Source organism: Vigna umbellata, chromosome 3 (assembly GCF_029865625.1).
Source record: "Vigna umbellata cultivar VRB3 chromosome 3, Vumbellata_1.0, whole genome shotgun sequence".
Classification (NCBI taxonomy): domain Eukaryota; kingdom Viridiplantae; phylum Streptophyta; class Magnoliopsida; order Fabales; family Fabaceae; genus Vigna; species Vigna umbellata.
In genome coordinates, this window is record NC_142167.1 from 40,141,641 (window position 1) to 40,154,960 (window position 13,320).

General features: G+C 33.4%; 1 protein-coding gene across 1 annotated transcript; it reads left to right on the forward strand.

Moving 5' to 3' along the window:
- The first annotated feature begins 1,787 nt into the window (after positions 1 to 1,787).
- LOC124832090 (transmembrane 50A-like protein) lies at positions 1,788 to 7,658 on the forward strand. Its single transcript, XM_047306212.2, has 5 exons — positions 1,788 to 1,947; positions 5,740 to 5,894; positions 5,972 to 6,059; positions 6,753 to 6,905; positions 7,432 to 7,658. Exons 2-5 carry the CDS (start codon positions 5,762 to 5,764, stop codon positions 7,463 to 7,465), a joined length of 408 nt encoding a protein of 135 aa, XP_047162168.1. The 5' UTR covers positions 1,788 to 1,947; positions 5,740 to 5,761; the 3' UTR covers positions 7,466 to 7,658.
- Positions 7,659 to 13,320: the final 5,662 nt, after the last annotated feature.

A 13,320-nucleotide genomic window follows, 5' to 3' on the forward strand; every position in this document is an offset into this window, starting at 1 on the left:
AACAACAAACAAGTTCAACAATTAAGTTCTTCAAAACGAAAACGAAAACTAACATTCAAAAGGTGGATTTATCGGAATAAAGTGTCGTCACCAGTGAGAGAGAAAGCATACTATGCCTATGAAGGACAATAACACGAAAATAATTTGTCAAAACAAATGAAAATCATACATAAAGTAGTTAATTAACATGCATTTGTATCAAATGAAAGAAATATTACATGTGATGGTCGTCAAACTTCGTTCGAGAAAAGTTTGTGAAGAGAAAAGGGTCTTGCGTGCTAAGATAAAGTGAATAAATTTTAAATCTCTGGCTCAAATTTTTATTGAATTCACTAACCTTTTGACGTCTAACATTGAGGCATTCGATACTTTATATCTTTTACGTCGAATTACAATTCTAAACGACGTCTAATAATTGCATTTATTTACAAAACTGCCACCTGTCATTTTTAACGTTGGCTATTCAGTAGTTGGACGTTAAACGCATGACGTTATACGTTGTTTTTGCACTAATGTAGCCTGGGGGCATTTCTTCATGGTGGCAAAGGGCATTTTAAGGACTAACCCTATGTGGCAGCTTTGAGTGGGTCAGTTGTTCCACCACACAGGTGCATAATTATTCATGGCTTGACAGTTATACTAGATGGTAAAGGATTTGGCCAAGCCTGAGTCAGTATATGTGAAGAGAAATAATATGAAATATATGGTGTGCTTGAACTTGTATATTGCATTTATTTTAGTATGAATGATTTTTTTTTCAACTAGTTTACCCTTGCTTTTGTATTTGCCTGTCTGTGTATTGTTTTCTCTTTTACAATGATCACCTTAACCGGTGTGAGCTTAGGGATGACATCTTTCAAGGGATCCATCGGTTTGTTGAGAGAGAAACAATCGGATAAAGAGTTTTGCTCTTCAAGGGTAGAATCTTCTCTTATAGTAGTTTGTAGTTTTTTTGGTAAGTTATCATTCATGTAATATTTTACAATAGGTTACTGATGTTGAAGCAGTTTCATAAAAGTCCTCTCAAGAATTTTTTTTTGTTTGATAGTAAAAACTTTGATTTTTTAACTGCGAATATCACAATTTAATTAATAAAGAAACACTTGTTTATTAATTTGGGAAAGCAACAATGAGAAGACAGGCTTTTACTTTATACACTCTCAATATCTAGCGGCACCCTCATAATTTTGAAAATGACTCTTTTATCTTTTGAAATAGTAACTTCCCGAGATTATATGTTTGGAAAATATTTTGAAAAAACTTGAATTTTTAGAACATAATTTTTAAAATAAAATTTTTGGAATAAAATTTCTAAAAAAAACTTATCAAAACACATGAAATGAATGTATTACAGAAAGGATAGTATATAGGCAACAATGACAAAAGCAGGACACAATACCGAGAGAGAGAGAGTATTTTAGCCTTTTTCTCTTAGTATGGAGGTGCAATTAATAATAGTAGCAATGCAAGAAAAAATAACCTAGTACAGAAATGGGCTTTTTGTGACAAGTTTTCCAGGAGCTACTTTTACTTCCTTCACCCCATAACTATTATATGTATTCCTATAACTTTTTGGACTTTTAGCTCCAAACCAAAAGTAAACAATACATCCACTCTAACAATGAGCTTTCTAGAACACTTATTCTAATATTCTATATACGTCGAGGCTATTTTAGTATTTTACTTGCGTGAAGCAAGTTATAATAATGGGTGTGTAAGAAGTAGAAGCCTGATACAGTAGACAACGTTTGAGGCTCATGAGCCCACATAACACAATATTTTCTCTCTTTTCATTTGGATGCAGTCATAATAAAATGTGAACAAGTAAGAAGATACCAGTGTTGTGTAGGTTAGCGGTTGCAGTGCCAGTCTGTTTTGGATTTCATTTTTCACTCTTTCAACCAAACGACGCCTCTCTAACCGTTTCTCGGAGGATTCCGGTTTCAGGTACTCATCCCTTCCGTTCCCTCTCGCTAGGGTTTTTCTCACTCTCTGTAATCATGATCTCTTATGCCTCTAATTCATCGTTTACTCATTTACTTTCATTTTCCTTTGCAATTTCGAAAATATTTACGTCCGTTTAGAAATTTTCGTTTGACGATTAGGTTTGCGCACGCTCCTTAGACTATTACAGATTCACGATGTTGAATTCCGCAAACGTTTTAAGATAGTGAACCTTTCTTTAGAATTTCGTCTCTCATCTTTGTTCCGCATTCGCAACAGTGACTTAATTGTCTGTTTCCATGTTGTAATCGATATTTCTGCTTATGTGTTTCTGAAAACTTCAATCTCTACTGGTAAGGTAAGGAAATTAAATATAATATGAACAATTTCAATAATTTGGAATTTGGATAATTTCGTTTCAGCTCTTTGGCTGGTGTTATGTATTGTAAATTTCCACTAGGTTTTTGTTATGTCATATGTGCGTGCGGGGCATCGTTTCTCTCCAGAACCAAAAATGTACTGCTGACTTATTGACAGCTGTTTAAGTGTGTTCTTTCTTACACGCTGAAGTTTGCTCAAACGTTGTCTTGATGGTGATGTGTTCTTAGAAAAAAAATATAAATGGTCTATTGTTTTTTCCCTTTCACTATGAAATGGTGGATGCGTCAGTCCGATGTGATATTATTTTTATCCAGTTGACTTCGTAAACTGAGGATTCTTGATAGTAAGATTTGTGAGAAATGTTATAAGTTGCGGATGTGTTGCAGTTGCAGATACTTGAAAACCTTGGATGTTGTGGCGGTTGGGGACCATTTATTAAAACCTTGTTTGTTAGTAAGTGGTAATACTGGGAAAATTTTACACTGCTGTTGAATGATTCTTTTTTACCCTTTTAATTTTTTTTATGCTATACCTTAAAATCTGTGAAAATTGAAATTAGAATGCAGAAGTTATGACTTAATATTTTTACTGCTTCCTATCTAGCACTACATTGAGATGTATGCAGTATACATTGAGACTTCAAAATCCAATTCAATGGGTTGGTTGTTTGATGCCAAATGAACTTCATCCCTTATTTTTAAGATCCTATATCAGGTATGAATGGACACAACTTATGGTATAAATGGACGATACTGAATTCTCTTGTCTATTTGATGTTTCTTGAAATAAAAAGGTTGTCCTCAAGTTGGCCTTTTTTGATATTTTGTATGTTGTAGTTGTTTCAAGACTGCAAATTAGATTACTACAATAACTAAAGAAGCTCAACAATGAAACTTGTTGAGTCAAATACTTTTTTATTCTATTGTTTGTCATTTGATACGGTTTGGATTAAATTATTTCCTTGTTTTAGTTTCAGAGGTACTAGTTTATATATTACTGTTTCACGGTGTGCTTGGTAGCTTTGGTAGGGACTTGAGTAGGATGGGATGCTTAGTGGAATATTTGAGTGTTTGATTCACCATCCTTATTAGCTAGCTTTTAAGTTTTCGTTCTCCAAATGCTTGGGTGCTTATCAATTAGTATTAGAGTTGGTTGTCAATGTATTTGGAGAGGGTTATGGAGGCTTTTGACCCATTAGAAAGTTAAGTGAAATGTAATTAAGCAAAGTGTCATTTAGTTTAATTTGTTGAGACATCCTCTTTTAGGAACGGTGCTATGATGGGGACTTTGGGTAGTATGTGGTGCCTAAGTCCCACATTTAGTTGTATGAGTTGCTTAGCAAAGTATTTAAATGTTTTGCTCTCCTTTAATGACTAGCTTTTGAGGGTGGTTACCAAAGTGCTTGGCTGTTATCAAGAGGAAAGACATGGAAGAGCAAAGAAATTAAGAGATGTTGACAAGTGTGCATTGTTTGGGTTGGTGGAAATGACCAAGTAAACACTTTGGCAAACTAACAGGTTAAATCGATCAGACCAGACCAGACCTAAAAAAAAGTATTTTAACAAACTAATAAGCCAGGCTTTGGCAGCCATACTTTGGCAAGGGCTTACTTGATCCGACTATTTCTATTTTCTGGGTTAATGTCAGAATTTGTAATCCATTAGTCCTTGTTTTTGTCATGATGGATCCACATTCACACTCACCTCTGGTTTGATTTGTATTTGTTGCCGCTTTTTGTTATGATGCTTGAAAGACAATTTTGCTTGTACTTGTAAGGTATTGTTTCCCTTTTAACATTTTGGGTTAGGGTTCCGGAATTTCACATTAATTCGCATTTATAATTTTTTTTCCAATCTTCTGTAAAAAGAAGTCTTGTTTGCTGTTTTATCTTAGTTGTGTATTGTGCTGCATGTTAGAATATGGTGAGGAGCTTATCATCGAACTTGCTGGGCTTTTGTGCTCTATTACTTTAGCTATGAATCACATGATTAGTGCTAATTGTGGTGATCAAGGACAACATAATGTTGTGTTTCTACTTGTTATTTAAACATATGCTTCAATTAATCTTGACTCAATAGTACGCTAACATTTGTGCCTTACAACTCAAAGTTGTTAAGATACTCAACAACAAAACACAACAGTATTTATCACATCTTAACGAATACATATTTTAATTCTAAACCCTATTATAAAATTACATATTAAAACACTGAACATATATAATAGTATAACAACAATATTAAAATCTCCATACCCAGTTTCCATTATTAAACCTTCCTTCAAAATTTCAACCACTAGTTTCAAAACATTAAAACATATTTCAAAATTTAAAATCCTAATTTATTCAACCTTTAAAAGTAAAATCCAGAGTTTAAAATAGTCAACCAAACTTTAAAATTGTAATCCGTACTTTAAAATATGAAGTCTGTTTTAAAATTTTAACTCCTGGTTCAAATTATTAAACCATAATTAAAATTATAATCCCCACTACAAAATAATTAACCCTAGTTTAAAACTTATATTTGTAGTTTAAAATATCATACCAAACTTTAAAATCTTAATCCCTACTTTAAAATATTAAGTCTGTTTTAAAATTTTAGTCCCCAATTAAAAATATTAGGTCTGTTTTAAAATTTTAATCCCTGGTTTAAGGTATTAAACCCTAATTTGAAATTATAATCCCTACCTCGAAAATATTGAACTTTATTTCAAATTTTAAATCCATAGTTTTAAATAATAAAAACTGATTAAAAATATTATCAAACCCCATCTTTCAAATTTCATTGTCAACATCAAAATATTAAACCCCTACTTTAAATTATGCCAAAATGATGGTTAAATTATCTAACCCTTCTTTATAATTGTAGTCCCTAATTTTAAACATTATAGTCTACTACAAAAGTTTTAAAATATATTGAAATTCACTTTAAAAATTAATAGATACAAAAATATATGGTAAAAGAGACTATCAACTAAATAAATGAAATCATGTACAGATAAAATTAAAATATACTTGAGTAATTACAATTATGCTTAGTAATGGTTAGAAACTAAATTTTAAATAGAATTAATAAAAATAGTTTTTTAAAGATATTGAAAGTAACTAAATTTGAAATTCAATTAATAAAGATATTGAAAGTAATTGTATTAATCATAACAAGATTTATGATTGGAATATAATAATTATAATGTAGAGTTTTTTTATTTTTCATATGTAGAAAAAGAAAATATAACTTTAATTGTAAGAATGAAAATTTTAATTTTTTCAGTTTAAAAATTCAAATTTTAAATTAAACTGTATAGAAAAGTTGCCGATACTCTTCTTTTCCCCTTCTATCCTCTCGAATCAAACAAGATAGTGCAATACTCAATGTATAACTGCAGTATATAAAGCTAACAGTGTTGTTTGGTTAGGTGTGACGGAAGAGAAGGGAGGATGGACTTATTGGAGGTATGGGCAATCTTCGGCCCCGGCGTCGCCGGCACCGTCTTCGGCGTCGGTTGGTGGATCTGGCTCGACGCCGTCGTTTGCAGTTCCATCACTGTTCCCTTCCTTCACTACCTTCCTGGTGAGTGCTCAATTTCTCATCTCTCTCGCTCTTTCAATTTTAGGGTTTATGGTAATCGATTCTACTTTTGATTATAGGAATTTTCGCATCTCTTGCGGCTTTGATGTTCAATTGCGTTAGAAAAGAAGACATCGATTATTCTCCCTATGACGAAGGGGAGTGGAGGTACTCAATACATCTATTAGTCAATTTATGTTTGCCTAGCACTCTGGTTGAGGTCTCATCTTTCGAGTAATATTCCTGACAATATTATGAGGAATGTTGTTGTAATTTTTGTGTCTGGGCTGTTTTTGTGCTTATATCACGTATTTGTCCAAACTTACAAGTTAAAAGAACAGCTGAGTTGTAGTATGCTTGTTCTTTGGACATTACTTTTTCATAAAGGTGCTATTTTTCTACTAAAACAGTGATCACTAATTAAATGCTTCTAGACTTTTGAGGTAATAGTTCTCGTTCACTTTTACCGTTCCTCTAAACTGCTATCAATGAGAATAGAAACACATTGAATTTGAAGTCTAGTGATTAAATGTGAGGAGACATGGTGATCATTTTAGTAAATAGCCTGTACAAGCAGATAATGGATAATAACAACAACAAAAGCTTTATTCCACTAGAAAGCAGATAACGAACATGCTATAAAAGATATATGTGCACAGGCATCGCTATTTTATTTGACCGAGAATGTGAACATGCAAGAGGGGTAAAAGTGAAGCATGCCTTTGTCATAGGTGCATGTTGTGTCTTTCATCAAATTTACTAGGCAATGTGTGATAGTCGTATAATTTCTTCTTTTAGCGCCAAGTATCCCTGTCCCTTTATTGTCTTATGAATTTCTTTTGACCATTTTCTTGTTGACAGATTAAAGTTGTGGCTCTTCATTGCCTATGTTGTATCCTTTGTTTCTTTGGCTGGATCAGCAGGTCTACTGATCCAAGATTCACTTGATAAATCTGCACCTTCAGTTTGGACTGGAGTTGCAGGTGTTTTGCAGTGTGTTTGTGTCTTGATCAGGTAAGTGCTATTTGAACATGTTATGTCTTCTTCATCTTTCTTGCTTCTCTTGAAAGCCGATGCAATCACATGGAGTTATTTATCATTGTCTGAAAGCCTTATGTTGGCTCAGGCTCCACCTGTGTGCAAAAGTACCTTGTTTTTGCAATTTGTGTCGAAACATTATAAGCGTAGAAGGCTAAAAATGATAAAGAGATGTTCACGGAAGTTTATTTAGAAAGCTCTTTCAAAACGATTTTTGAACTGTTCGCATTTGCACCTAAATTTTATTTCAATTGTCTATTTGGGATAGCAATTAACTATTATGATCCTAATTTCTAATGTCTTGATTGTAAATAAATTTATCCAAAAACAGCTTGAAAATCCAACTAAGTATTCCTCGGATTCCATCTGTTAAAGCTTAAAACGGATAAATTTTTATGTTTTCAATTTTTAAGATTGTTTACATTTCTTTGTAGCATGAATGACTGCACTTTTTATTTTCTTCTTCGTTACTTATATTTCAATTTGAATTGATTGCATACAGTGGACTGGTATATTGGACTTCTCATCCTGAATAAGGTGCACCAATATATGACTTTGGAGCGTCAAACTCGACCAGGTTATATCCACCCATGTATTATCTTGTTTATTTTATGTAACGGAAAATAGCTGGTTTATGTAAATCGGTAAATGTAAATTGTGCTAACAATCTTGAGCCTCAGGGTATATTGGTGTTTATTGATAAATATATGTTAAATGAAGTAATTTCAATCGCATGGTGTTGGTATTTATTAAGATCCCTACCCGCACGCCCCACCCATCGTCTCCGTATTTTCAATTCAGAGCATATATGAAAGGAAGCTCTTTACGGTTATAATTGAGAATATGTTGATTTCATTTATGTTTGGCTAGAGAAACTTTCTCGAGGATTTATATTGTTGTGTACGAAAGCTTTGGTCAATAACATTATTCACTGTGAACGCCTTAGGTGGTACTTGGCAGTGATTCCCATAAACAATTATGTCATCCTTCATTTATACTCTTAACAGTTGCTGCTTCTTTGAAAAACTATATAAATGGGCCAAAGCCCAGCAGAATAATTACAATTCCAGGTAAACAAGGGTATGAAAGCCCATGCATACTCAGCTTGAGTCAATAACTCGATACGCTGGTGGAAAGGTTTGTTTTGATGTTTAATTGCCCTTGTTGGATGTTGTAGAAATTTGGCATTTTGATATTACATTTTCATGCTTTTGGTAGATCGTTGTGGAGTTCTCTGTGCAAGGGCTTTCTGTGGCTGCAAATATGACGTGGTTGGATTCTGATCATTAGTATTTTTTTTGCATCAATAAAATTCTCGGCATCTTCCCATTATTCCGAAATGTAATAAATACATTCTGGAAAATTTATTTTGAAATGAATGGTGGTTAAAATTTTTGGGATGGTGGAAAAGAAACAGCCATGAATGTGTCATGTCATGGTCCCTTTCTCTATAAAATTAGTCTTGGACATTCTTTCATGATCATAGATCTCATTCACAAATTCTTTATGCTTGAACTCTTGCAACTTTGCAGGGGATACTATATCCCTCCACCTGCATTAGTTTCAACTCCGCTGACAGTAGTTTTTTGAGGATTCACTATTGTTGAAATTCAAACTAGGATTTTATGTGCGAAGGAATTGTAGCTATTTTTAGGTGCAGTTGCAAACTATTGTTGCACACCTATTCAATTTACCTTTACCTTAATATTGTAGAGCCCATTTTATATAAGTAAAAGAACAAATTAATTGGATAAGCTATAATGCTTTAGTTTAAAAGTATTGCCAATTAATGAAAATCACGACCCTATCAAAGTACTATGTTTCATAAAATTAATTTTCATTATTCTCTCTTGATTTTACTTTTCCAAAATATTTTAATTAAATTTGCCTTAATTTAGCTAAGACTGGAAGGAGAATATGGATATATGACAATTGTTGAGATGGCATTCTACAATATCATGTGTTTGTTTTTCATTATCATATGCAATATGAAATAGGTATGAATTTATATTCCTAGTTATGTGAGTACTCATTTCCAAATATTGCATTTACGTATGATGTTGTAAGCATTCAATGTATTTTACCAATTCAAATGTATTCTCCATGAAAGACACGTTTAGCACGTATTCAAAGTTACGAGAAGATCTTTACCACGTGTGGGAGTGACCTAAGTGTAGTTTTAATCAATAGGATGATTTTTGGGTCGTTAACGAAGACCTATACCGCGTATTGAGATTCATGTAAATTTAATTTGAGTTTTAGACCTATACTGATTTTGAAATGAATTTTAATAATATTGATAATTGTGTAGATTGAGATCCATAACACACTAAAAGAAAAAAGAGATGTGGGCAAAATGTGAAGTAAAAAATGCAAGAAATTTTTTTACATTCAACACCATTTTAGAGTAACTTATCGGATCATCTCAATAGTAAAAGAAATAAAATCCAACATACAATAGTAAAATTTTAATTTATTAGATTAAAGTTTAATAGACCTGTTGTTTGACTTTGATTATGTATTTAAACAACAAAGTATTAAATATAATTTCTAAGCATCAAATTCTGTTAAACAAATTCAAGTATTAAAATTTATGCATTTAAACAACATAGGTGTATAGGTGTCTTGTTTAAGCGATGCAAGTAATATGACTGAATAAATGCAAGTGCTTTGTTCATGTTCTTCGTCTGAAACTTTTGTTTGGGAAGATGATAACAACATTACATTTGACGTACCAAGCCTTGATAATTTCATAGCACACATTATGTTTATACTTTCTTATTTTGCACAGGCAGGCAGAGATTGTTTGCTTCTTCGTTTTTTCAAGAGAATATCACAATATTTTGTTGATCAAGATCCATTGAAAAATGTGCTAAAAGTTGTTTCATGTAAACAATTTATTTTTTGGAAAATGGTGGAATCTTGATTCTATGGAATCAGGTAGCTATATCAGTTGTTTTGCTTAAAGTGAAAATAAACTACCTATCCTAGGCTCGTATAAGAGGATTTGTGCAAAGAAATCATACACAAGTGATGTTTAATTAAGAGTATTTATTGTGTCTCTAAGCTCCAAGTACGGGAAAATAATGATTGAAGAAAAAGAATGTCACTTTATCTCACAAACTATAAAGGATTTTACGAAGGTTCTTTTATTCTCTTTTCTATATAATATGAAGAAGAAAAATTGACGAAACTCTTACAACAAAAATGAGAATAAACTCTTGTAATTTTAAGTTTTGTATTTCTGGAAAAAAATATTGTTTGTACTTATGAGCAACTTAAAAGAGTAAGTAAAGAATATTTGACCTTAACCATGAGTGTTTTAACCAATATTCAAGTTTTATCTAAGAATGATTGTGTTCCAAAGAATTTTTGGTCTTAGAAAAAAGTGACCATGTTTTAAATAATACTTGGTCTTAATTAGGAGTGGTTATTTTTCAAAAAATAATTAATCTTATTCAAGATTGGTTGCATTTCAAAAATTACTTATGTTTAGGCAAGAATGTTCGGGTCCAAAGTGTTAACACCTTGGCTACTATATATTTGTTACTTATTTAGAAATTGGTAGGGAAATTTTTTGTATGCATGGAGATTTTCTTTTATATATATATATATATATATATATGTGTGTGTCAATATGTTACATCTTCATAATTATTCAAGTATATATAATAAAAATATATATGTTCTGTATAATACTAATAGTTCTACATAAGAATAGAGGATTATCTATGTATTTAATGTCTAGTAAAGACATTAAAGCTAAGTCATGCATGCATGTGCCTTAAAATGGTTTAAAGTGAATCTATATTTAGTTGTGATCATGGTGATATGCTTACTTCTATGATTTGATGTATGTGTAGGTAGTTAGGACATTCTATAAGAGTAAAAGCTCTAAGAGCACTTTGTGAGTTTGGGGTTTTTAATATAGTATGGGAAGTTAGTAATATTTTGTGTGTATTTAAGATTGATTAGTATCATTGATTAGTTTGTATGCGATTTTGGCTTATTCAAAGTTAAATATTTGAGGTGCATGAAAATTGTGATGTTAGTGGAATTTGTTTTAAATATATGTTGTACATGTGAATTTTAGGTGATGAACTATTACGAAGTATCATATTGGTCAAATTGGTCCATTAATGTATTTTTAACTTTTACTTATGCATTTTTATAAAATAGTAAACGTGTATGAGTAGTGAGATTGTCCAAATTGATAATATGATATGCCTATGGGGATTTTGGTTTTATGCAGACTTGTTGAACGAGTCAAACCTTCGTTGAGTAGAGTGAAAAATAAAATCATAGTGAACTCCAAATGTTCCACTCATTAGGCAAGTTAGAGCTCGCTGGGTGAACTTGATAAACAAGCTTTAAGGCGCTTAGACGTTGGGTGAGCGGAATGGTCATTAGGAAAAAATCAATTTTAGAAATACAAAGAGGCGTACGTGGCTTGGTTGCTTAGTAAGCCTAGCCTCGTTGGGCAAATTTCAAGGAATTTTAGCCTTAAGAGGACTAAGTCATTGAACAAATCTCTTTTCATTGGGCGAGTATACCTCTAGGGATGTCTTGCTAAGAGAAAAGAGCATTTATTGAGCGAGTTTATGATGATTGGGTGAAATGTGATAAAGGGAAAACATCAAATTTATTGAATGAAATTTAAATTTAATTGAAATATATGATTGAATGGTAACATTATTTGTATGAATATGGTTAATTTAAAAGAAGAAGAAGAAGAGATACACATTTAACACTTTTAAAAAAATTCTAAACAAAACACTACTAATATTAAATTAACTATTTATACTTTTTTAATAATGCATTGATTAATTTCTTACTAAATATATTTTATTGACTAATTATTTTTAAGAGTAAAAAGTATAATAATTAATTCTCTATAAATTTATATATAGGTTTCTTGAAATAATACAAAAGGTCATACCTTCTATTCAAATTTTGGATCCTTAAAAAGAAAAAAAAGAAAAGAGATACATAAAAAGTTGAGATAAAAGCTATTGAAGTTATAATCATGATCATGATTCTTTCGAGTTTTATACCAGCTGAATTAAATAGAAAAACTAATGGCACTAGTACAATAAAGAGAAACGGCATCGGTTGTTTATGTTTATAGGCATCAGTTCTACAACCGAGGCATATCTGGACGAGGTAAAAAGGTTAAACTTTATGTCTCGATTATGGGCCGAGATAAAACGAGACAGGAATATGCCTCGGTTCGTAGATAACCGAGGCAGTAGAGTGTATTTTTTTTTTCATACTTCAGACTCAGTTCATTCACGGTTCATTCATTCTCATTCAGTTTATTCATTCTCAATCATTCTCTCATGCCAAACAAACCCAAGATTTCTCCCAAAATTTCTCCCAATTTCAGCTCAAAAATCTAAAACAAACAAGAAAACTGTAACAGGAATCAATCAAACAGCGGTCCATACTTAATCAGCAACGCAGCGGCATCCATGTCCAAAGCCAGTGAAGCAAAATGCGTGTCACAAAGCAAAGGGCATACCCAAATTTCTTCCTCTTCGCACATGGTGAAACAGAGCCAGGTTTCTTTGTTCTTCCCCCAACGGCGTGGTTAGAGGCCAGTTATCCATGCAGTTCTGACCACCACCAACGGCGTGGTTTAGCTTCTTCGCGCCACCTAAACCGTTGACAGAAGCATCTCCGACCACCACCATCTCCCCTACAGATCTGCCCTCCGCCCCTCCATGCGCGCAGATCTGCCCTCCATGCGCCCAGATCTGCCCGCCGCCCCTCCATGAGCGCAAATCTGCCCACCGTCACCTCCCTCCGTCACCGCTGCGTCCTCGTCGCCATCGCGTCCTCGTCGTTGCGTCCTCGCCGCCGCCGCGTCTTGGCTGCGTCCTCTCGTCCACCGTCGTCGCACGTCGCAGGAGAAGAGGAAGAGAAGAAGAGGGCGTCACAGGAGAAGAGAAGAGAAGAGCGTCCTCGCCATTGCCGCGTCCTCGCTGCGTCCTCGCGTCCACCGTCGTCGCACGTCGTAGGAGAAGGGGAAGAGAAGAAGAGGTCGTCGTAGGAGAAGAGAAGAGAAGAGGAAGAGAAGAGGGGAAGAGGAGGAGAATTTCGGGGAAAAATTTTCTACCCATACTGGTTTCTCTCGATTTAAGGCCCCCACAGTCCAAGCCCAATATGCCTCGGTTCTATCTTCCAACTGAGGCCGTATCTTTGGTACGTGAGGATTAGGCCTTGGTTCACTCTGGAAACCGAATCAGTATTTGTTTCAGACACCAGTTGCTTAACAACCGAGGCATATAATGCTTTTAAAATTACGAGACTGCCACCGCGTTTTGATATGCTTCGGTTCCATAAAAACCGAGTCATAATGTCCGAGTTTAAAACGTCATTTTTTACTAGC